At 40.7% G+C, this 25,331-nt stretch overlaps 1 protein-coding gene across 1 annotated transcript; it reads right to left on the bottom strand.

Annotated features, from left to right (window-relative positions):
- Positions 1–2,700: 2,700 nt before the first annotated feature.
- Positions 2,701–25,046, bottom strand: GPR128 (G protein-coupled receptor 128). Its single transcript, XM_008942081.1, has 16 exons — positions 24,938–25,046; positions 22,005–22,112; positions 18,081–18,212; positions 17,199–17,308; positions 14,793–14,948; positions 14,337–14,428; positions 14,113–14,231; positions 13,915–14,028; positions 12,143–12,303; positions 10,877–11,026; positions 9,925–10,037; positions 7,793–8,157; positions 6,270–6,351; positions 5,113–5,274; positions 4,145–4,301; positions 2,701–2,943 (listed from the first exon to the last, which is right to left on the bottom strand). Exons 1-16 carry the CDS (start codon positions 25,044–25,046, stop codon positions 2,701–2,703), a joined length of 2,373 nt encoding a protein of 790 aa, XP_008940329.1.
- Between the last annotated feature and the right edge of the window lie 285 nt (positions 25,047–25,331).

The raw sequence follows: 25,331 nt of genomic DNA, 5'->3' as shown, positions 1-25,331 counted from the left end.
TGAGGGAGCCGGTGCCTCCCGCCTCCTCGGCCAGCCTGGCGCGTCACAGTCACTCAGTTCGTACCACACAGAGTTTGGGGCAATGTCACCCCTTTTGTGGTCACCGCTTCCCTGTCCCAGAGCACGGACAAACGGTCGTGTGGTTGATGGCGTACCCCAGAGCAGTGCGCCTTCCCCCGGCCCTCAGGTGTCTGGAAAGTGTGGAAAATTGATCAGGCAATGATAAATAGGGTAAAATACATCAGTGGTTCTCAAGCTGTGCTCCGCGGTCGCCTGAGGGGCCGGGGTGTTATCATGGGGGGTCCACGAAGGCTTAAAGCAGGGGTGGGGAAGGTCTGGCCCACAGAGGAAGCCGAGCTCGTAGAAATGTCCACGGGTGGGCCTCTGAAGCTGCAGCTCCCTCTCCAAATTTGAAGACTTTTCATGAAATAAATATTTGGTGCAGTTTACTGCTTTAAAACTAGAGTTAAATCTTGGTGTCCCATGGCCACAAAGGTGTTCAAAGGGGGGTCTGTGGTGAAGGAAAGGCTGAGAACCGTCACCACTACAAAACATGCATCGGGTCACTTGCCTTAGATACGATGATTCTCTTTCAACTGCTAAACCCCGGAAAACAAAGATTAAACGAAGGAAGAACACCTTCTTTAACAAAGGCCACAAGATGAGGAGAGTGCCAGGAGGGACTGGCCTCAGCCAGGTAGGGAAAACGGGGGAAAGTAAAAGCAATAGGAGCAGATCATGACTGCTGGCTCAATTAGGGACCAAGAAGACACCACACACACACCCCCACACACACACCCTCAAGGAGCAGGCATGCTGATTTAAACACAACTGCCCAATAACAAATGAAGTATCAATCATTAAGCCATAAGTCAACTTGGGTGGGTTTCTGTTCATGCAATGCTATAAATAAACCATAGTTTGTGTACAGAGCTGAGCTACTTTTGTGGAATATCATCTAGCTCCGAGTTTTACACATGTCTGTAATAAAGAAAAACCTTGACTCTGTTTTGGCTCTTTATACCCTGGGTAAAGAACCCAGAATTGGAACAATAAGGTGGCACGTCCAGCCACAGCCAAAACATGGGAAATGGGGCCAAAGCAACAGTAAATGATGGTTCAGGTAGAGCACTGTAACAGAGGATTTGTTATTAACTGCAAGCTTTGATTTTCACAGGCTGGCAGCGCTGGGATGAAAAATCAACCATAAAATTCAGCTGGACTTATGAAATCCCACCGCTGTCTTCCACTCGTGTTTCATACCTTTGTACTGATGATTCAGTCCTTTTCCAATGCATTTCTTTATCCATGCAGTGTTTCCAAAGTGTTAACAAGAAGAAACTTATGATCCTTAGTGCCCACGTATCACAAAGAATACCAAAGTTCACCACATTATCAGAATCAATATACTCCACGTGTTGATAAGAGCTGAACTATTGTTCCTGTAACAATTAAGTATATACCCTGGAAAAGATCATTTTGCTTTGTTCCATTTCTGAAATTAGGATTCCCCACATTAAAAAAAAATTATTTTTTTGCAGATTTTTATGCTGAAAATGTTTCATGTGAGGTGAGACACGCTCAGTGTTGGTTGTAACAGCATTTTATTCACAGGATGTTTAACTGAATTAGTAAAAAGTCAACACTTTTCCAATTCAATATAACAAACTCGTCTGGTTTTTTTTGTAACAGCATTTTATTCACAGGATGTTTAACTGAATTAGTAAAAAGTCAACACTTTTCCAATTCAGTATTACAAATTCGTCTTGGGTTTTTTTGCTTGAGGTTTTTGGTATAATATGGAGACAATGTATTTATTAGCTTTCTAAAAGAGCTGTGTTCAAAATTGAAGTGTTGAAACACTATTCCCATTCCCTAGAGAAGAACTCACTACAGTGGGCTGTACCTCTTTGCTCAGTCACGAGGTGGAGGAGCTGCTTGCATGTCACATGTTGGTTGTGCTCGAGCCATGAAGGGTCTCTCCTCTTCCCTTACTCCTCACTTCAACACCCAGAAACTTTTCTCCCCTCTCTCTGTGAACAGGACCTATGTCACATCTGTATCAACAGTTTTTCTCCTACACTGTTTCTTCAAACATAACTTTTTTTTTTTCCATTTTCTCATACAAATATAGACTATTTTGTCTCAGTTTACCATTTACAATAAAGAAGTTTTAGCTAGGAAATTTAAAAGACCGTTGTAGGATACAGATCTTTTCTTCTGTAAAGACCAAGCCAATGTATTAGAGAAGTAGTAAGTAGGATTTGAACCCAGAGCCAACAAGAACTGTGCTGCTGGTTGATTTGCTGGTTGGTTGGTTTCTAATTAAATTGAAATTATTCTAACAAAAGGGATAGGAGAGCTACATGCATAGGCTGGGTAAACGTGTTCAACAGGCTTGAAAAATGGGAAGGGCATAAATGGAGCAACTTCTATACATCCGCACTGTAGTATAGAAGTACAATAACTTCAGCTCCTTTCAAAGACCCTCATCTGTGACGTGCAGAACAAATAGTACCAGAGGATCTAGCACTGCTTAGCAATTGCTCAGTCCTGCTTGTGTCTCCTCCTGCTTTTGAATCCTGGCAGTCTTGGCTGATGATCTATTTTGAGCTACCTGCAGTTGAAGTAGTATGTCCATGATTCAAAATATCTGTGAGACCTACATAAACCAAACCATGAAAAATGCAGGATTACACTTCACAGATTTATAGGTTTCTCCCTGCAGTTAGAGAAGGTAGACAAGGAAATACTCTCTGAAGAAGTCTGGGTTGATCGGAAAGTTTCCCGTGAGTGTTTTGCAGGCTGTGATTTGAAAACGTGGTAAGTTTTTGAATGCAGGTGCAGTGGTACCTCGGGCACCCGGAAAATAGGAAACACTTCAGAAACCTTCTTCCTGAAGATTGGTGATCTGAAAGTGTACAGAATACAGATCTGAAGTCCCTGCAGAGTAAATGAAAGTGTGGAGTTCATATTTTGCTGATAAAACCAGGAAAGATCAGTCAATAGTATTTGACTTGGAAAACAACCACAAAACAATTTTCAGTGACCACTAACAGTGACATAAATACCTTGAAATAGCAGAAATACTTTCAATAGGAAAATTATTCCATGATTTGCAACTGTAGTCATTTTATGTGCACATTGTACTGGATTAACTAGCATGTCTGAGGATCATATTAATACCTTCTGCTGGATAGGATGAAGTTAAGACCTGCTTGAGAGTGCTGTAAGCATTAACTGTGGTTGGTGTGTCCTATCTGCAATTCAATTATTCACACACAGAGGGAGGCAGGATTTCAAAATTTCTATAGCAGTTCTTCTAAATTCTCATTTCAAGGATTAATCAGGAGTATTCTGGGTTAAAAATAATAGAATAAGCAAGGGTGATGGTTCTAAATGAATGGGTCTCTGTTCTGTGTTCATTAATCCAGTTTTAAATCACAGATATAATCCATTCATCAGTTTAGCAATAACCACTTCAGCACTTTTTGCACAGAGAGTTTGCAGGTCTGTTCCTCACTGATGTACAGACCCTCAGTTTTCAGTAGATCAAACTGATAGTAAACAACTTAATGTTTGGGAACTGGGGGATTTTCAGCTATTTCCCATTAGCTGTTTAGTAGAAAATATTCAGGGGTCTAATAATGCAAGTGGTTCATACTTTATGTGCCCTATATGACTATAAAGCCAAGAATCCAGCAGGGCCATTGGCCATTCCCCAAAAAGAGGCAAGCTCTTTCTTGTAGGCTTTTATCCAGGATCATTGTGAAACATTTCAAGCCATGAAGCTCTTGTTACTTCCCTGGGACTCTTGCCCACAGCTGATGCAGAAGTTTTTTTTTCCAAATATTTGTTCTGAATTTAGTTTTATATATGATTTGGTATGACAGAAGCCACTCAGACAGGAAGGTCTTCTCAGCGATGACCTTGAAATAAAACCCCACATTGATGCACACGAAAGGAAGAGTTTTGAATGTGACAGACCAGAAGGACAGCATCCCCTTCTGCACAAAAATTCTAAACCCTTATAAATGTTTTCCAACAACTTCCCAGGCTACATCAAGCTATAGAACAAATAAATCCAATGCATTTTTTTTCTCATCTTCTCAATTATTAGTCTCAGAAAAGCGAAATACTTTACCTGTGTAGCATTCAAGATGCAGAACAGGTAGCTGAAAACAAGGCTTGTGTCTTCATGACTTATTAACATGAGGTAGCCTATTGTCCAGGTGATTCCGAGCACTACCACTATAGAGATAGTGCCAATCAACTTTTTCATAAAGGAATCCTTTTTATTCCTAGAAACACACACCAAAAAAATTACTGAATTTTTCTCCATACCATTTAACATCTTTTTGAACTTTAAAGTTTCTATTCTTTTTCATAAAGGAATCCTTTTTATTTCTAGAAACACACACACAAAATGTTATTGATTTTTTCTCCATCTTTTTGAGCTTTAAACTTTCTATTTATTTGGGGCTATATTGCAAAATATAGCTCTTATTCAGGTGAATTTTAAATTTGCCTTTACCAAGGTAACAAGAAACACTGAAAATTAGTATGTTAACTTTTGTGAGCTTTTTAGAATGCTTATAAATCCAATCTGAATGTGCTCAGTTTTCAATATCAGAATAAGCTTCCAGTGAAGTTTGGATATCCAGTTCCTCCCAAGCTTGAGAGGAATCAGAGATGAGGTATTTTGTTTGCTCCAACCCTGAGAATTATGCATAAAAAGAATGAAGAAATAATACAAAATTTTGTTGAACAGATCAATTCTGTGGGATTAATACAAAGTTGTCCCTTTTTAAATAACACAATGTAGACTGCAGGGTTTGTGACACGCAGCTTGTGACAATACGTGGAGCGTGGATGTAAAACTGAGCAAGTAAATCTGCTTCAGAGCTGCTAGAGAACTGGCCTGATGTTTAGATGTGCTGAGAGATTCATCATTCTTGTTCTTATTTGGTTGTTTTCTGACTGCTTTGAATATACATTTCCTTAAAAGAAATTATTTTGCCAAAAATCTGAGTTTATGATAAGTCTGAACTGGTGACAAGAGACCGAGGAATACATTTGGTGACAGATCTGAAAAGTCCTATGCCATCTCACCTTGTCAAGTTCTTGTTCTTCTTCCATATCACAGAGGCACTGATCTTGATGAAGATGGTGATGTTAAACAGGAGTATGAGAGTTACTGGCAAGAGGAATGACCACAACATGGGTTTTTGCATGCTGAAATTCTGATTTTGATCCAGTGCTGCAAGCCAGCAACTTTTAATATAAAGAGAGGCCATTTCAAAAGATGTTAGACACATTATTCAGAATAACAAACCAAACCAAAATAATATTCCATATTTCATCCTGAAAGACCTCATGGGACTTTATGTCTTGTTAACTTATCTCTAAAAAGCAACCATTCCTTGAGAACTGAGGGATTTCAATCATACTTGTCATTCTCTGGGGGATGCAAAATGATTTGATTTATCAAACAAGCTATATAGAGAATTATAATAAGATGCACTATGGCTAACCTCATAGATATCTGTCCACCATATGCAAGTTTATCTTCAGATTATATATTATAATAGACACAAAGAGTAATAGGAAAGACCTAATGGACAAAGGTTCAAACAAAACCAGGGGAAACTTCAGGAGGATATCCTGCAATAATATTTAATATTTTTTTGTTTTTTCTTTGCCAAAGAATCTCAAATTAGAAGTCAACACTCTCTAAATGAGTATTATGAGATGGCTACCATGTGGAAGGGGGGTTGTGTTTACATTTCTAAAAGAAATCTGCCTTTGTTCAGTAGCTTCCAATATCACCAAGGTACCTTGCAAGGCTGGTGTCCTGCTTTGGCATGCAGGCACTCAGGGGAATGCAGATACCAAAACCACAGGCTGTTGTGTTGGCCAGAAAGATTTTAAATAAATGGGAGGGTTGGGTTTAGGTACTGAAATGCAGTTATGCATTGAAATGAAGGTCTTGAATTTCACTTAGGCTAAGAGCATCTACAGCTTCCATTTAGAGTCACAGGGGATCCCTTCAGGAGGATTCAAGGCAGATGTGGATGCAGTATCCTAAACCCTTAGTGAGAATCTGCAATTTCTTATAGTGAATGTTTAGCTTGAGTGGAGAGGTTTGGGGTTTTTGAAGTACTTAGCTATACAAACTAGTATACCGACAATAAATCTACAATTACATTAATAATAAGCCATCACAAAAGGTGTGAGATATCAAATGTTGTAATAATACATGAACTTACAATTCTTCCTGTCGGTAGTTTAAAGCTTTTCCTTCTCTGTAAGTAGCTCCAAGTGTTATTGCAACTACTACAGCAGGGATTCCTAATTAATAGGAGAGATATGAGCAATTTATTATTTAGTTGCATAGGTGTACCTCCCTTCCACACAAATAGCTTCTTGCCTCCTAAAATCCCTAGATTTTAAGAGCTGTTTCATCTGCTCTGCACTAAGCTAAGTGGGTTTTCCCTCAGCCTAAAGAGAAGGCAGGACTGAGGGTTGTAAACCCTTTTTCTGAGGACAGGTCATGTCCCCAGCTTGCTGATTTGTGCTGTTAAAGAGCTTCAGCACAGCTTCCAGAGACAACACCCACGGTGACAGAGCAAACTCTGTGCTGTAGCTGGCTCCCTTATTACAGCTGTGCACTCCTACCCTCTAGTCAGCAGGGAGAAGCCAATTTAAGAGAATTCTAACACCAAGCACCATTATATTCCCTACCAGCTTGATGCAGAGTGCAACTTTTGCCTTTGGAGAGGCATGGCAGTGTGGGCTTGCCTCCTCAATTCCTCTGCTTCTCTTCCTGCCTTCCTTGCCTCCTGCCTGCCTGGTGACTAAGCAGCACATCTCACAGGAAGAAGCCTCCCTTACAAGTTTTTATCTTGGAAATAAACATATTTCTTAAAGTCTGTTCCTCCATCAGCCCTAATAAAGATCCAGAGTGCTGAGTATTTGCTGCATGCAAATATACACAGAGCACAGTGATGTGTAGCAGGACAGCTTTCCTGGACATTTTCTGGCTGGCACATGCAGTCCAAATTCTTAAAAAAAAAAAAATACATGTAGGAATTGACACTACCTCCACACAAATGCAAAATCTAGTAATGAAACAATCAGGCTCTAAAACTCCTTGGTAGATGCCATCAGAAAGCACAGGCCACGCGAGCTGATTACACAGCGTGGAAAAAGCAGATTCTCCTGTACACTGTGTTAGAAGAGTTTCTTGAAGGAGGCTGAGCTTTTTACTTCACATAGTGGGCATCTGTCTGCATCCTGCTGTCCTCCAAGGAGTTCCCTTCCTGCTTGCAGTTTTGCTGCTAACTGCTGTACTGACTTAATGTTAAATGTCAGTCACCCCTTGCTTGAAATGTATGCGAGGTTCTCGCTGAGGCCATGAGCAATCTCAGAGATAGCCACACAAAGAATGAGTCCTTACATGCAACCAGCATATCTGAAAGATTTTGTGCTTAGTTGACAGAAACATTGTTGAATGCCTTGATTAGTTTGAAAATTTCTCCTGCACACAGCATGCCTGTGTTGCTGTGCTAGTGAACAAAGTATCTGTATCAGAGTGATGAAAACAAGCTCAGTTTATACTGGTAGTGTGAGCAGTAACAGGAGATTATCTATTAAATCACCTTGTGCTAAACCAGAGTCACAGTGATTATAACTGCTCCTTACTGACCTCCTATCTTTACAACTCTCCCAGAATGCTCCATGTACTAATACTTTGGTAAGAGTTGCCAGATCTACGACTTTTAAACCTTACCCCATCCGATTACTGACATGGTTATGAGGAAGTGTCCAGGCAGGGGCTTCATGGCTCTGAGCAGCAGTAAGTACAAGTGTGCAGAATTGAGGGCTGTCCACAGAAATGTTGCCAACAAAAAATAGTGCAGCAGGACAGCCACGGCCGTGCACCAGGAGTCTGCAGGAGGATCTACCATGTCAGATGTGAGCAAAGTGTTACTGGCCGTATCATAAGGAAGGTATTGCTGGTAGGAGCTGGTGGTATTGCTGCTGTGATTCCTGGCGTTTTGGTTTTCAATTCCAGAGATGAAGATGATGTTAAAAATGAGCATAGAGAAACAGAGACTCACCAACATCCACGTTACAGATAGCTTTCGAGTTTTCCTGTTGGTGGGAATACATTTAGGAGAAAAAAGTAGAGCAAAATAAGAAAAATTGTAAAGTATTTCCTTATTTCCATTGATACTTAATTCAAGCTAGAGTATGCAGTTTTTAATATAGAGAGAAAACAAAGGAACAACTTGTTTGCAGAATTCCACACCTCAGACAACTCTCAGACAACTTACCAAATCCATCAGTTTGGGCTGATTTCAGTTAGAACAGAGAATACCCAGCAGCTTTTAGGACTAGACCTTTTCCAACATCAGTTAGGATGATCAGTTTTTTCCACCCTGCTCTTTTCAGAATCCTTTTCTTCAGTGTTAAGAGTTGAAAGAGCAGAAGACGAGTGTTTTTAATCTTTGTTCATGGTACAAGAGAGTAATAAACTTTTACCCCCAAATGCTATCTTATAAATACATTTAAAAGGCAGAGTCTGGAAGCTCTTAGAATCTTAAATACATTGGCTTCAATGGAATGGCTCCAAATCTACATTAGTGCAAGCAAGATGAGAAACATGCATTCATCTATGATATCTACAACTCTGTTGGCATGACTTTGCTCCTCATTCAAGGGAAAGTCACAAGACACCATTAATCACAGGCACATCCATCAAGGAAGTTTGCTCCAATTGTATTTGAATTAAGTCACAATAAAACTCTAGCACAAGCAACATACATAACCTACACTGCTGTATAATTGTGGTGCTTTGAAATCATCTGTTCTCTACAGACATTTTATAAACAGAGCATAGAAATTATCAAATAGGCAACAGAAAGAGGAGTAACATTTAAATAGGATAGCAAGAAGAGAACCTGAAGAACCACCTATATGCTTCTGAATGCTAAAAGTCTAAGCAATAAGAACGTGGGCTGAAATGACCAGCTTGAAATGGGGACACCAGTGTAACAGGCGTGCTGGTAACTGCCTAGAAGAAAGGTGACTGGTCAGACATTGTAATACCACTGTTCAGGGCACAGAGGAAAACAAAAAGGTCATGCTGATGGTGGAATACTGTTCCACAGTTTCACAGCCTGGTATTCAGTGAGAGCAATGAACTAAACACCTCCACATGGAGCATGGGTCAGCATAGCAATAATACAGCACTGGGTCTGTGTTGCCAAGGGCCAGGGTAGCAACAGAGATGTCAGCAAGGCACATAAAATGTGTCAGAAATAGCAGAGCACCCTTACCCAGTGTAGAGGGGACAGATGTCACTATCTGTGACATTATCCAGAGAATAGACACAATGATGGGAGACCATGGTAAGAGGATCAGCTCTTGACTTGATCCTCAGTGGCACATGCTGCCTGCCCTGTTATTTTATAGCTGCTGAGCTGCCCTTTCAAAGTGATGGAAAGAACTTTCTTGTCAGTGGCCATGCCCAGTGTTTCCTACAAAAGGCTTGGCTTTTTAGCCTATTGGACTCTTCCCTGCTCTCTTCTATAATTTCTTCTCAAAGCTCACATTTTCAAAGCTGGATTTATTGAACAATAATCACATAGATGTATCCTAACGTTCAAAGATTAACATTAACAGAAAGGTTAAAGTTTCATCTAGGTGAGACATCTCATGTCTTCACTTTAACCACTAAGCCACACTTACTTCCCAAGCTATACTACATGATTAGCTCTTGCTTTTATTATTATTGGTTGGTCAATAATATTGTAATATGTTCTAAACTGGTTACTCTCTTTGTTTTCCTTAAAAAATATAGAGCAAAATATTATTACTTAGCATAAAATACTTGCAGTTTTCCATCTTTACTCTTACCTAGTGAATATTTGAAAAAAAATTGTAATGACCAGACCAGCCGTGGACAATCCAACACCAATGTAAGAAATATACTCCAGAGGTTTCACATATTTATATTTGATCTGAAAAGCCTAGAAAACAAATTGTATCAGTTAAAAGATGAGAAGAGATAAATTTCTTTCTAAAATGTGCGTTTCTAACTGCACACAGAAACAAAAATGTTTTAGTTATGACTGCTGCTAGCCACTGCCAAAATATTCAGATCACACAAAATTATTCTGGACCTCAAAACTAGAGGAGCTTGAGAAGAACTGCACAAAAAGACTTAACAGTGCCAATCAAATATTTAACAAAATAACAGATTAAATTATTTAGATAAATATGCAAGGTGACACAGACTGGAAAAAGTAGGTTGAACTTTTCATACTGATGTGAGTTTTGAATTTTTGGCTTCTAAGGATGGGTCTAAGGTAAGATGTTATGAAGAATTACAAACCAAAACCAGTCTTTGTATAGTGACAATAAAGCAGCAAGTAAATGTGAGTGTACTCAGTGAAACAGAAAATAGTTTTGTCTTTGCATAAATGGGTGGGAATCTTCTCTAGAATACAGACATTTTCTGTGATAAGAACACGCATAAGATAAAGGGAAATACAGCAACAAGTAAATACTATAAAGGTGGAAATGCTGTTCTGTGAAGACAGAGTAGAAACTCTGAAGTCTGGCAGTGCTGAAGGCAGTGACCACAGATGTGTGATTTTACCCAGGGTGTGTTTTGTTTAGAGAGGCTGAAACAAATACTGAAAGAATAGCAAATGTCAGAGAGAGACAGTCATTCCTAAACAGTCTTGTTAGGACAAGAGGGCAATATATAAAACTTAATGGTAGCAGGCTTAATATTTAAAACAACCAAACTTAAGAAAAAAATCCAGCCCAAACTCTTCCCATTCAAGAAAGGATGAGGCCCTACCATCAGGACAGCAAAATGAGTAGTGTGATTACACCTGCATCTCAAGAACTGGTCTCTTCCTTTTGCACAGCCAGCGGTGCTCCAGTCGCTGAGGGTGTAGTCCCAAAAGACACAGGCGTGGTCCCGCAGCTGGAGCTCAGAGGTGTCGTACTGTGGGTGGGGATTGCAAGGAGAAAAAGTGGATACAGAAACATCAACAGATACCAGCAAACAGCACATGCTGCCAGTTGTCCTCTGAAAGGGCAGCTGGACAGCTAGTAAGGGATTTGCAGGGTTTCCAGTCAGCTTTATCAACAACATCGATAACAACATAACTGAGCACCTTGAACTCAGTGTGCCATTTTTTTAGTCAAGATTGCAATGAAATCACCCCTTTCTGTGAATTATTCAGGTAATTATGGTTCAGGTGCCAACTAACCAACTACCAAATGGCTTCTGTGTAAGCCAAACAAAAGCTTTCAGATATTAGTCGCATTAAATTACTGCCAAGCGGAGCTGGATCTGGAGTGGAAGAGGAAGCAAACAATGATAAGTGTTGTGAGCCATCTCCTCCTCTCCTGCAGCACAGCAGTGCTTGTGCAGCCCTAGGTCAGACTGCATACTGCCATTTTTCAATCAAAACTGCTTTTTAATCAGCAACAAGCAGCTTGTTGTTCAAATAAGTAGTGGAAGCAGCTGCTCACAGTACTAGGGAGTTCAGTTCAAAATGAGGAATAGAAATAGGAGCAAAAATAATCAATTAGAAGTGTTTCAGTGATTTCCCTAGAAGTAACATTTCCCAGATTACTTAACTGTGTGGGGATCCATGATGATCGTTACTGATCTATCACATGCATGTGTTTTTAAGCCCATGTGTTTGGGCTTAAAACCTTTGTTAAATATTGTAAGATGTTTCCAACTGTTTCCTGAAGAAACCATGCTAAACACGAGTACCTCTTATCTAAAAATTCAGTTATTTGGGCAAATGGGCACTCATGTAAGAGTGTTACCTGCCAGAAAGCACTAATATCTTGGAGGAGGAAGTCAAAACAAGCACACAATGATTTTAACTAGAAGCAGGAGTTAAAAGATGGCATGAAAAATGAACATTCCCCATATTGGTAGGTGTATTGGGCTATGCCAGTCATATCTTGACTTTTTATTGTTTTCAAAAATTTTGATAGCCCTCTGGAAAGAAAAACTGTCTGCCAAAGACCTGGATTATTTTCATTCTTGATTTAGAACTAATGTACCCTAGGACAAATCCACTCTGGTATACAGACTTACCTTGGGGCTGAAGGCTATTTCAACACTGCTGGTTCTTCCACCCTCAATGTTGCCAGAGACAATTTGTTTGGAGAAACTACTGCGACTCTGGTAAATTCTTGACTGGAAGAGTTTGTCATTTTGGTACAGGACAAAGCCAACTCTTCCATTGTCCGACAAACCTTCACGAGGCAAACAGAAAAGTAGGTCTGGATAGCAGGTATCAGAGAAGCTGGTGCTTTTGAAGGAGCCTATGCTCTATTCTTTCACACCTCCAATATTTACAGTACATTTTTGTTTAGAATCCATTTATGAAGTAGAGAAGAGTTTCCTCTCTCTTTTCCAAGAGAGTCATCTTCAATTTTTGCTGTGGTGGAGTGTGGAAAGAGTTACTACTCTTCTCTTAATGTAATTTCTGGGGGAAAATACTGGTCATGAGGAAAATAATATCCTAAATTATAGAATAGAATAGTTTGGATTGGAAGGGACCTTAAAGATTACCTAGTTCTAACCCCCCTGCCACAGGTAGGGTCACCTCCCACTAGACAGGCCCCATCTGACCTGGTTTTGAACACCTCCAGTGATGGAGCATCCACAAAATATAAGTCTGATTATATTCCAAGTGGCCAGGTTTTTAAGAACATTAAATAAGAAATAGGAATACCAAAGGCATTTACAGTTAATAGGAAGTCAGAGGATAGAAGAGTTTAGCTGGACTTTTGCCTTCAGATCCAACTTTTGGACTATTTCTTTTGCACTCATCTAGCAAATTAAAGAGATTTTATCCAAGTGATTTGAATCACTAATCTTAATTGTTGCTGGAAGTGAGGAAGCAAAAATCATGGTTTACATAATGAATTTTGTCCTTGATTTTACACTTTTTCTTTAAGATGAAGAGAGACTGATTTGATCTCTCTCTCTGATCTGATCATCAAGGGAAACTAATGGAACTTTATATGTACAAAATGTCACAATTGTGCATTTCATATTTATCTCTTTGAGTCTTTTCTAGCCCTGGTGAGAGGACTGAATTATTCAGTTCCCTGTGGGCTTGAATACAAACGATGCCCAGCATTATGATCTCTAAACACTCCAGAAATTTTGCCTTTATTTTACTCATGTTGTGCTGTCTTAGTGTTACTGTCACTATACAGAGAGACTGAGGACAAGTCTGCTGGTTTCAGGTGCCCAGTCAGTCTGAAACTTGTCATTTTTAGGTCATGGAAATGCACAGGTACAAAGGAGCTGAGCACCCACCAGCTTCTGCAGCAAATGAAGAAGAGGAACTAAATTTTTTGGTTTTCTTTTTCCCCTGGCTGACACCAATTTATCCTCCAAGCACTACAGATTCTGGAAAAAATCTGGTGTGTCTGTACTATTAAAGACTATCCCAGTATGCTGGTGTGAGGATGTGTGTGTCCTGGCTGACAGTTGGTAGCAGTAGTAATTTTAGATGTAATAGCTGATATCTTCAGATTTCAGGCAAGGTATGTTTGTACTAGTTCTTGATCTTGAGATATGGTCAAAAATTTTCATTTTTAGAAAATAAAACAAATGAAAAAGTCCCAAATACCACAGCATTCTGGCCAGTACATGTGCATTAATCTATAAATAAGATTATCCAGCTCATTTAACATGCACATTACTCATACCCCCATATGGCATCCCCATGCATAAAGAACAACATGCAGTTGTTTATATTGGCTAAGGATGTTTTTTTTCAAGGGAGGATTTTAGTGAATATTCATTCAAAATTTTCCCAGCCACAGTTTTCAGTAGGTGAAAGAACTTACTGTTATTTATAACGTTGAGCAGTATCTGAACTTCAGTATTGTGATTACTAGAGAGCCCAGGGACATTTTGCTGTATTTCTAGTTTTGTTGGCTGATAATATCCCAGTGCTGTATCTGCAAAAATTAGCAGTAGGTGCATTAGAATTTATGGTACATACCACCTTGTCCAGGTAAATCCAACAACATAGACAGACTTACCTCTCTGTGCTGAAAAGAGAACTGTAGAGGAACTTAATTTCAGTGGAGCAGACTGGATTGCAACGTTGGGCTGTGAGATGTTGCCAGTCAAAGAAAACTTCTCCATTGTTTTCGTGAGACTGTGTTGAAATCATGAATGGGGTAGTAGTTACTATTATTTGTTAAAATATGGCTACAGGTTCAGTTACTACATCCCCCAAAAAATTTACAAAAGCTAAAATTACCTTGCTGTAACATTGAGAAGATTGTTGTGGCTGAATATTTTCTCACTGGCATCCAAGAGTTGACTCACTGTAGTCATTACTGCCACAGATGCCTGAGACAAGCAGGAAAAAAAAAAAGGCAATATTCAAATGCAATTGAAATAAATCACCCCATATTCTCCATAGTGGGTGGGCATAGTAAAGACTTCATAAACATTGCTTGAAAGTACACAGAGTAAACAAAATACAGGATACCATTGGAGAGAACACAAACTTTGTGCCAATGAATTCATAAATGCCACACTTTTATTAATTTAGACAATAAGAATCATTAACTGAAACATCAAATGATGCTCGTATTAGAATTCCAGGTATATGCAAGTCTAAAGAGCTGATAAGAAGCAGATTTACGCTCAGCTCTGAGAACTCACCCAGCAGTAAATCCACAAGCATTGTTTTAGTCTTAGCAAGGCTCACCTGAGAGTCTTTGGAAATATTTGGCATTTTCAGGATCTGCACGGCAATGTTAGCAGCAGCAGAGATGTTGTGTGGGGTCAGTTGCTCTGGCATGGAGGTGAGGATGAGAGTGTTACTTGCAATAGCTGACACGTGGCTGAAGTCTGTGGTTTCAACCTGTTAGGAAAATGCCATTTAACAGAAAGGAAAGGAAGTCACCACTTGTGTAGCAGTCTCACATAAAATCAAACTATACAAGTAATTGGTTGTCCAAATTATTTCTGCTCAAGTACATGGCACTTGCAAAGTCTCCCTAGGAGGTGATTTCATGGACTCACAGGGTTGAAAGGTAGACCTGGAGGTCTGGCTGACTCCAGGCTGGTCAGGGACTCATTTTGAATATCCACAACCTCCCTCAGAGACCTGATTTGCTTGAACAGCCTCAAAGGGAAATATTTGCTCATATCTAACTGGAATTTTCCATGTTGCCACTTGTCTGTATTGCTGCTCGCCCTGAAACTGTGCACCTTGAAGAAGAGCTTGGCCCTATTGTTCTCCACACCTTGCCATGAGGTAGGTGTAGACAGCAGCAGGACCTCCTCTTGTCTTGAGGTCATTGAGCTTCTGAGCCTATAAAATTCTGTACACCTTAAATAACCAGAATGGAATTTTTTGAAAAGCCATCAAAGGAACTTGAGGAATGTCATCGACAATAATCATGCTTCTCAACACAGTACTCATAACCTGCACCAAGAATGTTATCCTCACTTCAGTTCATTGTATAGAGTGTCATCTTGGAATAAATTTAGGAAATCAATAAAATAAAAAAAAAATCTGGTACTGGAGATACCAAGGAGAATTTCCAGAAGCACTGGTTGGGTCCAGTTTGAGTCAGTTAGCACTTAATGTCAATGTCTATAGTGTCTTGAGAGTCTAAACACACACAAAAAAAGATGAAGCAATAGCTATATGTTATATGAAAGTACAGATAGGTAACAATAAAACTTGAAGAGACAGAAAAGCTGCTAATCAGCAGGACATTTTCCTCTGTAGGCTGTGGAGACCAATTAAATAGTGTATAAAGTCACCCTTTTTCTAATCTAATCAATGAATAGACTAAATCAATAACTGAGTTGTTCTCAAATTTTTTGAGAAGCTATAAGAATCGAGATTAATTCAATCGAGAGGCTTTGAAGTGTTTATAAAGCTTGGGATGGTAGGAGAGAAAGGTGAATGTGTTGCATAGGGAGGAAGGAAATTTGCATTTATAAATACTGGAGTTTATAGGACTTGAAAGCATCTGCAGATACACCATGAACAAACAGTCCCTCATGGACGTCTGTTTTCACTGTTCTTACTTCTGACTTCCAGCACGACCTTGTATCCAAAGGACATAATTGTATTTGAAAGGAATAAATCTTCTAAAATCTTTTTAAACCTGGGCTCTGGGTCACTAGGAGGAACATCTTCACCCATTTCCAAGCATTCCCCTTTGGCCCCCGAGCCACCCTGGGCTCACTAGATGGCAGCAGGGCCTCACAGCTCAGAACAAAACCCCAAATTACTAACAGCAGCAGGATAACCTTGTGTTGCAACCTAATGTTATATCCTACCAGCATTAGAAACAGCTACTGCTAATATTGTGAAATACTTTAGAGGATATTTGACATTTGAAGCACTTATGAAGTCTAGGTACTGGAGAAATAGAATATTGAGCTCAAGGGTTTAAGATCAAAATATCCAGGCAGGTGAAGCATTGGGTTCAAAGTACAATAGTCAAGCAATTTTTTTTTTCCAACTGGGACTAGTGATAAAGAACTGAAGTGCAGAAGCAGAAGAGGAGCAACCACTGTCTGTAATGTGTTTAGCCATGTCCAGCTCTCTATGTTTTGTAAATAGGGCAGATTTAAGCCTTAAAGTAAGGTGTAGGGGTTTATGGATTTTATCAGGAAGAGTTTTTCATTCATACAAGAGAGCTGGAATTGGAATTCTTGAGGGACAGTTCATCCGCATCCATGTTCAGTGACTGAATGGAAAGGCTTTGCTCTTAATCCTTCCTACCATGTTGGTGTCAGCATCACTTCATCCCCTCCTCCCAATCTTCTCCAAATCCCTTCCACTTCCTTGCCAATTTGATACCCTGGATCAGTATCCCCTCCGTTCAGAGGTGTTTGCTGTGAACTGGGAACCTGACTGAGAAAATTGCTGGCCAGCTGGGAAATGTGAAATGGGATGCTGTGTGTGGGCAAAACCAAGAAAAATAAAATAATCACCACTGGAAATCAGGCCAAGAATGCCACTGAAAAAGGCTTGGGTCATTCATCTGGCTTTCTGCAAAGTTGTAGGAAACATAACACGTCCATACTCTCTGCCTGCTTGGGATGAGGCAGAATCTGAGACAATGTTTAAGTAGTAATTTAAGATTACCTGTGATGCTAGAGAGTCCAGATCTTCATTACAGTACAGAATTTTGGGGGGCTCTAAAGTAGGAATTCTGCCTTCTCTAGAGCACATCCGGATGGCTATTGAAGTGTTAGCTGTAATTTTATAAAAGCAGAAAAAGATGAATTTAGTCCAGAAGCATTCTCTCACATGCATATGACCTCACTGGGAATTAAAACCATATTGTGGGTGTGACACCCTGTCCAGTGTTATTTTCTGTTTACATGTAAGATATTTGTCTTTCAGTGCTGCAAGTGACCATCAATTATTTAACTGGTTATTGTTCTTTTTAGAACATGTGTTTTATCCTCATCTACACGATCTTACCAGAGTGGCTGATAATATTCATGCCAAATTCAGACAGGATTAGTTACACTCAAGCTGCAGAAACACACCTCTGAAGCAGGAGGCATGGGCATCAGCTCTGAGCTATCAGAAAGACTTTTTATCATGCCCTTAAAAAAAATAGTTTCTATTTTGTGGCAGAAATGCAAAGGGCACGTGGAGCAGCCGTGCAACACTTACTCTACAAGGTCCCTGAAAGCTCAGACAGCTCCTGGAACCACAGGTCATGGAAAGTGTCCTGAATATAGGATGTTCAGGGATAAATAGATTGGTTTTGTATCAAAAGTCTGTTCAGGAACAGGTATTAACTGACTCAGCCCAGTCCCAGACAGGCATGGACACAACTTGGCTTGGGTACCTTAAATTCTCTGCATTTGGGGTAGAAACCTGTAAGGGAAGGTTTGTTGTGCTGCTCTGGCTTCAGATACCCACCTCTCATCTGGTCTAATGACCCAACATCTTTCACAAGCCTTACATTTACTTCTGGGAAGGAGGGAGGAGTGAAAGGAAAGGAACACATACCATTCACAGTGCTGAGTTCACATTTTTCTTTGGAGTTGCCATATTTCCCCACTATAATCCGTCCAAAAGTAAGGGTTTTTGTAATGCTGTCAGAAGTGTTCACTGTGCAAGTACTGGCTTCACAGAAATTAACTGTACAGAAAGAAAAGGTAAATCCAGATATCAAGTATTTTTCATTCAAGGATTAATTTTTAAAAATAAAATGCTGTCAGAAGTGTTCACTGTGCAAGTACTGGCTTCACAGAAATTAACTGTACAGAAAGAAAAGAAAACATAAATCCAGATCAACTATTTTTTATACAAGGATAAGTTTTCAAAAATAAAATATATTTAGACAATAAAACTCATTGAGTCTTTTCCCCTAAAGGAAATAAAAGCAGTTGGGTAAATCTTTGTCTAAGATGTCTAAGCCCATGCTGTTGAGCTGCTACAAGTGATATTCATGAAGTGACCAAAACCCTAAAAGCATGTACATTTTACCATCTCTCCTATGTCCGTTGCCTTGGTCCTAGAAAATTTGTAAAAGATTATAAAGCTTCACTTCCAGAGTCTTGTTACCCAGGCAGAAATCAGACTGGGTAACCTAATGCCACAGAGTACAGCAGGAGGCAAAAGTGCACATTTGCTTCACATGGGGTTTGGACAATGAGCAGGAGATGGTCCTCAGATCACCCTGAGCCATGATGGGAGGGATGCCTTATAGCACCATACCTGAACCTCATTTGCCAGGAGGTGATTAGCAGGGCGAGGTGTCTCAAAAACATGAGGGGGCAGGAACCTCTGGAGGGCATCTAGGCCAAACCAAGACTCCACATCCACATTGGGAAGCATGTTCCAGTGCCATGCACCCTTTCTAACCAAAATTATGAGTGCTGCCCCTTACTTTACCTTCTGGTGCTACCAAGAACAGTTTGGATTCAATGGTCTTTGCAACTCCCACCCAGCTCCTGCACATGCTCCTTGGAGGCCACCCAACCTAGGCCACTCACCATCCTCTCACCATGTCCTGCTGGACTCCCTCCAGCTTCTCCAAGTCTTCTTATCCTGGGGTGCAGGGGACAAAAACTAAGCACATATTTCCCAGTGATGCCTCTGCCAGTGCCAGGAAGAAGAGGATCATAGTGTCTGACAACGTGCCTCCCTCCACACAGAACAGCTGCTCTGCCTTATCTGCAATGAACCCATGCTGTTGGTTCATATGGAACTCAGCATCCACCACCACTCCCAGGTACTTTCCAGGGACTGCCAGCAAGTTACTGGTCAACCCCAATGTCCCTGGCATGGAAACTGGCACTTCTTGTTGGATACTGTGAGGTTTCTGTTGGCATGATCCTCAGATTTCTCAAGGTTCTTCTGCAATTGAGCTCTGCAGTTAACTGTGTCAACAACACCTCCTCTCCACCCTGAGTTGGGTATTGTCTGCAGGTTTGTTGAGAGGTCATGTTGTGTCATCACTCAGGTCTTTGATGGAGACATTAAAAGCTACCAGCTCTAGTATTGACCAGCAGGTTACTCTGCTTTTACAATATCCCAATCAAGTCACTGATCACTACCCTTTGAGCTTGGCTGTTGAGTTAATTTTCAACCCAGCTAATGGTTCATTCACCCAACCCATACATCTTCACCTGCTGAGCAAGAATGCTGAGGCAGATGGTATCAAAGGTGCCTCTAAAATCAAGGTAGGTAGTCACCTGTAATCATCTGTTGCTCTTCTGTTGTCTACATGGCCAGTTCTTTCATACAGAAGGCAACCAGATTGGTCAGATGTTATTTGCCCTTTGTAAATCCATGCTGTTACCAATTATCTTCATGTCTTCTAAAATAAAATTGTTTGATGTATTTCCCCCCATTGATGCTAATCTCAGATTATTGCAAATATTCTAACTTCAGTAGAGTTGCTCCAGAATTTAAACACAAAAAGAAGAAAACCAGGCCCTTTGTCATGATCTGTGAAGGAAAGTAACCATGACATAATATCCAAAAGGAATGAACAAGTCAACTGGAAATTTTCCAGCACCATTGGTGTGAAAGTAATTGGTTTACAGAAGTTACCTACACTGCCCTGCTCTCTCCTGTTGGCAACAAACCAGATCACCTCCTCTATACCCCCAACACCCAACTTCACTTCCGTCCAGCTTCCCCAACACTTGTGGAGCTACCTTCCCACACTTTTTGTGCCCCACCATGCCTCAGCCCCTGCTCCACCTCCATGTCCTACATTCACCTTTTGATTCCCAGTGCATTAATTACACATCTGTATTTTGTTAGCTGGTAGAGAGGAGACAAATGTCATGGGTGGTTTAGAGTTATGCATCTTAGTGGCCAGACTGAACTGAATGGCCCCTACCTCCTCACTGCCAGCAAAAGTCTCCTTGCCTTTTTCCCAGTGAGGCATTTACAGGGTTGATCTTCTGTACCCAGCTAGGGATATGTGCAAAACTCGTAGGATCTCAAGACCTTTAAGACCTGTAACCATCTAGCAAATTTAGTTGAAACTGGTTACCAAGATAAAGTTGCCAGGAAGGTGGAACAACAGACAGATAGACAGTAAAAACATTCCTCAGGAACACAGGAGTAAAACTCAGATTCTTTAAATGCAATAATGTTTGTTATTGTTTCAAGTTAATGATGCCTGTCCAAACATTTTTACCTCACGTATTTCAATAACCACAGTTATTAAAATTTATTCTCTAAGACAATTCACAGCAAATCAGAATACCAGAGAAGTGAACGTAGGAAACTACAGCCTCATCATAACGTTTTGTTCCCAATGGAAAAACCCCAGCTATGATTATTTCATTTCAGCCAACATCTCTGAAACATTTTGGCCAAAAGCTCCAATCCATCACGAGACTATACAAACTGTCATTGTCTGTTGGATGTGCTGCCCATCCTGCCATGAGGGAAACTGCATGGGAGACCTGAAGCTTCCATCCACCTGGCAGTCTTCACCAAGAATATTTTGCTGGCAAAATTTTATCTTTCAGCATCCTTCTGAGCAAGCACATGAGTTCATTTGATAAAGGCACAGCCAACACATGACAGTATCTGTGTCACACTGCCCACAGTGTTGGTTGTTGGCTTGGAAAGCACGAGGTCATTGTAATCTTGCCTCTTGTCTCTGGAGGTACTGTGGCTCAGTGAGCCAGCACCCTCCCAGCATCACCTGGGAGCACTCACTCCAGTTACAACAGTGCAGGGATGCTGTGCTGTGCCAGAGGGGACTGGAACAGGAGCCAACCAGGCCAGTGCTATGCCAGGCATAGGAAATTTGACTCATCCAAGACCCATGCCAGTGGCACCACAGACTGAGGACAGGCATTGTCCTGTAGTGTGATAAGCTGGATGGTTCTTCTGCTGACCACTTGCCCAACTAGGAAGGATATTGTCATAAATGAGCAACACATCAGCCAGATCCCTCTCTGGTCTTAGATCCCATGCAAGAGATCCAAGGTAGCCCACCACTGGAGGAATGAATAGGCCAATGTACTCACTCACAATACATAACATAACAAAGAAGGGAGCAGATTCCAAAACCAGGCCATGGAGGAAGGAAGGACCCAGGTGATCAATCCAGTTCCAATCACATAGTAATTTCCAGCAGAAAAACCTCATAATTCCTCTCAGCTTAACCTTATCCCAACATTACTATGACCTCTACTTGCTGTAGTCAGAGAGCCCCTTTGGATAACCAGAACCCACACCCACTATGTGATCAAACCTCCCAACTGCACCACCAGCAGTCAGCTCTTATGGAGATGGCCTCTTCCCCTGCCTCCAAGTTGATGTGGAAGGTGGGGGCACCTGCTGGTGATCTCCTCATCAGTTCCCACCCAAGGCTGGCCAGACTTTGGGTGAAAAGCAATCAGGAGGGTGTTTTCTTGAAATGGGAGGAGCTTCCCGTGCTGCCTGGCTTGTACTGACCTATCTCACAGAGAGGTCCCACCCACTCTGCTGGGCACATGCAGGCTGCCTCCTGACAGACGCCACCGTTCAGGCAGAAGCACGGAGGTACCACGGGTCCTGTAGGCTCTGTGTGAATAAAGAATCAAGACACAAATATATACATTAACCTGTATGTAAAAACACATATCTCTCTAATCTGATGAAGGAAAAAAACAAATTGATTTGAAGCTTCAGCTAAAAACCATATGTGACCCATGGTCTCATGCATCTCCTCAGTCACTGGTCCTTCCTTAACCCTAAAACCAATGGCTTGAATGTGGGGTCAAAGCTTTCCAATGTAATTTGCCTTCTCATGACAATATAGGTGGAAACAGATTTGTGCAGTTGCTGGACAAGCAGAAGTGATGGTGAGGCCCTTCAGACTGCCAAGAAGCTCAAGCTGTTGAACCTGTGAAAAGCCCAAACTCCTTCTTCAGCATTTCACAGGAGCAAGAAGAATAAACAGAGCCACAGATTTCCCACTAATGAGGGACATGGAACAGTAACAACAACGTGGATAGTCACACATCTGAGCATCAGACAGAGATACTCTGATTTAAGACAGGCATTATAGGATAAAACAGATGCAAACTCATGCCTCAGTCTCAGTCACAGCCTCTATCCGTGTTCCAGGATGGGTGCCAATTTTTATTCTGTCTTTTGGCAGAAATACTGGGTTTTGTTTAAAGTAGTCATTTCACAGGTTGCCACAGCTTCAGTAAACAAAAAAAAGCACAGTATAAACAACAGCAGAGAAACTGAAGATCTTAGAATTCATGTGATATTCAGGACTGCTGAATATACTGTGGCATTTTCTGTGTTGGGCAAACTCTAAGGGGTGTTCTGCAGCAGAAATTGCCAGATGGATGAGGGTGGTGGACCTCAGGCCTGGAAAGATCAGTAGCTGGATGATTATTGCAGGCTATAGGGGATGTGCCACGTGGTGGGGGTAATTCAGTTCTTGGCATGCATCCCTTGGCTTTCCCTCATGCTGTTGCTGTTTAGCATTTGTGTTTCAGGCTGCCTCATTACAGGCAGATCTCTGTGATGATACTGGAATAAGGAGCAGCAGTGATGGGGCTGTTTCCACAGCTGGGCTGGACTGGGGGGTCTGGCTTTGGTGCTATTACTCTCAGGCTGCAAAAGGCATGTGAGGAAAGGGAAAGGTGAAAAGGAAGGTGGGGCTGACATTCCTTTGAAGGCAGCAGAACAGCAAAGCCTGGAGCTGTAGGGTGGAAAGAGCAGCGTTGCCCCCAGAGGTGCAGACAGAGCTGCCACGCAGCCTGTGCAGCAAAGAGCAGGCAGCAAACAGCATCAGCCTCACCTTTGCCTCCCTGAAAAGAGTCCCTCTGTAACAACAACGTGACACCTGGGGAGTCTCTTAGTGCTAGGCACAACTCTGGCTCTCTTTAGAGCTTCCTGGTAACCTTTATGAACCTACTGTTCAAGGTCTCAGGTACCGTGGTAAAGCAGCTTCTTGTTTCAGAGGGAAATCTGTGTCCTTCTCAACCATCAATTCCTGACTTGTCTAATGCAGTCACTTCTACCCCACTCATGAGGCTTCAGGAATTGTGGCACTGGCTTAAAATCATGGGGTTCTTCTGGTGTTATTTTAAGATTCAGAAAACATCTTCATTTTATTTGTCATTGGCTTTTAAGTTTTGCATACATTAATCATATCAAAATCACATTGATTTTGATCATGTATAAAACTACTGAAAGATTCTTCTGTAATAGTGTGTTATCATGAACTGTTGGAGCTTTTTAAATCAAACATCCTGGGAACTGTTAATGCTAATACAATTATTTATTCTTTTAAATAAACACTACTACTGTGCACAACACATTGGATGGGTATGGAGATATTCTTCATCCCTGAAGGAGCTGCAGTTTAAATCCAGTTCTAGCAGCTTCTTTGCCTGCAGTTGTGTAAATCCTAGACATAAGGAGATGTATCCCCAAATTGCACTGAGATTTAGCTCTTATCTCATCTGGGTTTCGCTCCCTCAAGTCAAAGAAAGCACTGGGAATATACTTACTTTAGCAATGGTAGATTATTACTGATGTATGTTAAATAATTGCTGTTTACTTCTGTGCCATTTCTTGGGCTTGAGTATATTCCCTCACTATAAACATCTGATAAAACTCTTGAAATAAATGTAACCTAATGTATACTCATATAAACTTTTCCCTAAGCTTCTTGGTCTCCAATCATATTTGACTCCCTGCTGGACAAACAGCCAGGAATATCTGACTCTTTCCATGAATTTTGAATACAGGTCCATGCATAATTTTGTATCATGCCACTATAGTAAGAATGTTGCTGAGAAGAAACACTGACCAGTTTTCTGCTCCATGTTTGCACATAGAAGTGGCTGACAAGGGGGTGTTGATGTGATTTTCAGGTATAGAATATAAACCAATATCTCTGATATTCTTTCAACAATTTTTTCTATAATGCAAGTTGTAATGAAAACATGAACAGGTGCTATACAGCATGTTTTGCTTATATGCATGCAAACATAAATATATATATAGCTGTTTCCTTTTTAGAACATAATTTGCTAGACTAGCTAGAAGTTTATTTTTCCTTTTGAAGAATAAATCAAATTTCTACCACAAGAATGAGAAAATTTCAAGGCATTTCTCAAAGATTTATCAGAGGACTCATGTACAGTGTCAACATGCTACAAGGGAAATAATCCAGAGATTATTTGTCATCCTATTTCGTTTTACAGCAGACAAAGTCTGGGCTACTTCTTTAAACATCAGTGTAAGAAGAAAAATGTATCCACACAACAAGTATACAGCATGGATGCAATAATGTTTACCAGGAATCACGTTTCAATATTTAAGGAAAAGAAAAAGAACCCAAAGAGCTCAAATAGAGGAGAATTATATTTTTTTTTTACCTGTTTTAAACCTGAGGACAAGCTGCCAAATACAGAGCGCCCAGAGGGTCACAGTAACAGCACAGCAGGTAATTCCAAGCAGTGTTCTGTCCCAGTGGAGTGAAGGCATGTTGTGGTGCAGACTGTCTGCTCTGCCATAAAATGCTATCATACATTCATAACCTTGGGATGGATAAACCATTAACTGCTTGCCTGCTGCTAAAACTTTAACCCTTTCTGTTCCACTTAGGAAAAAACCCCAAAAAGTTTGGTGGAGAAGTAGCACACCATTATTTCTATCCTTTTTCCACCCAATAAAACATCCCCCTTACCAAGAAATTAAATATCATGCCTTCTACTTCCTATAGGAAAATGTCCCAGCTCAGATACATTTATACTGATAACAGCTGGAGGT

This window comes from Merops nubicus, unplaced genomic scaffold (assembly GCF_000691845.1).
Source record: "Merops nubicus isolate BGI_N331 unplaced genomic scaffold, ASM69184v1 scaffold856, whole genome shotgun sequence".
Lineage (NCBI taxonomy): Eukaryota > Metazoa > Chordata > Aves > Coraciiformes > Meropidae > Merops > Merops nubicus.
Note: the sequence above shows the minus strand (reverse complement) of the source record. Positions and strands in the feature narration are given on the sequence as shown.

What these genes read in the sequence shown, in the direction of transcription:
- GPR128 (XM_008942081.1), bottom strand. Translation starts at nt 25,046, where the DNA reads ATGCCTTCACTCCACTGGGACAGAACACTGCTTGGAATTACCTGCTGT. An exon ending in ATATTTCCAAAGACTCTCAG is followed by an intron (nt 14,429 to 14,792) that starts GTGAGCCTTGCT and finishes TGCTTGTCTCAG; the next exon opens with GCATCTGTGGCAGTAATGAC. An exon ending in AAGAACAAGAACTTGACAAG is followed by an intron (nt 4,302 to 5,112) that starts GTGAGATGGCAT and finishes GTGTGTTTCTAG; the next exon opens with GAATAAAAAGGATTCCTTTA.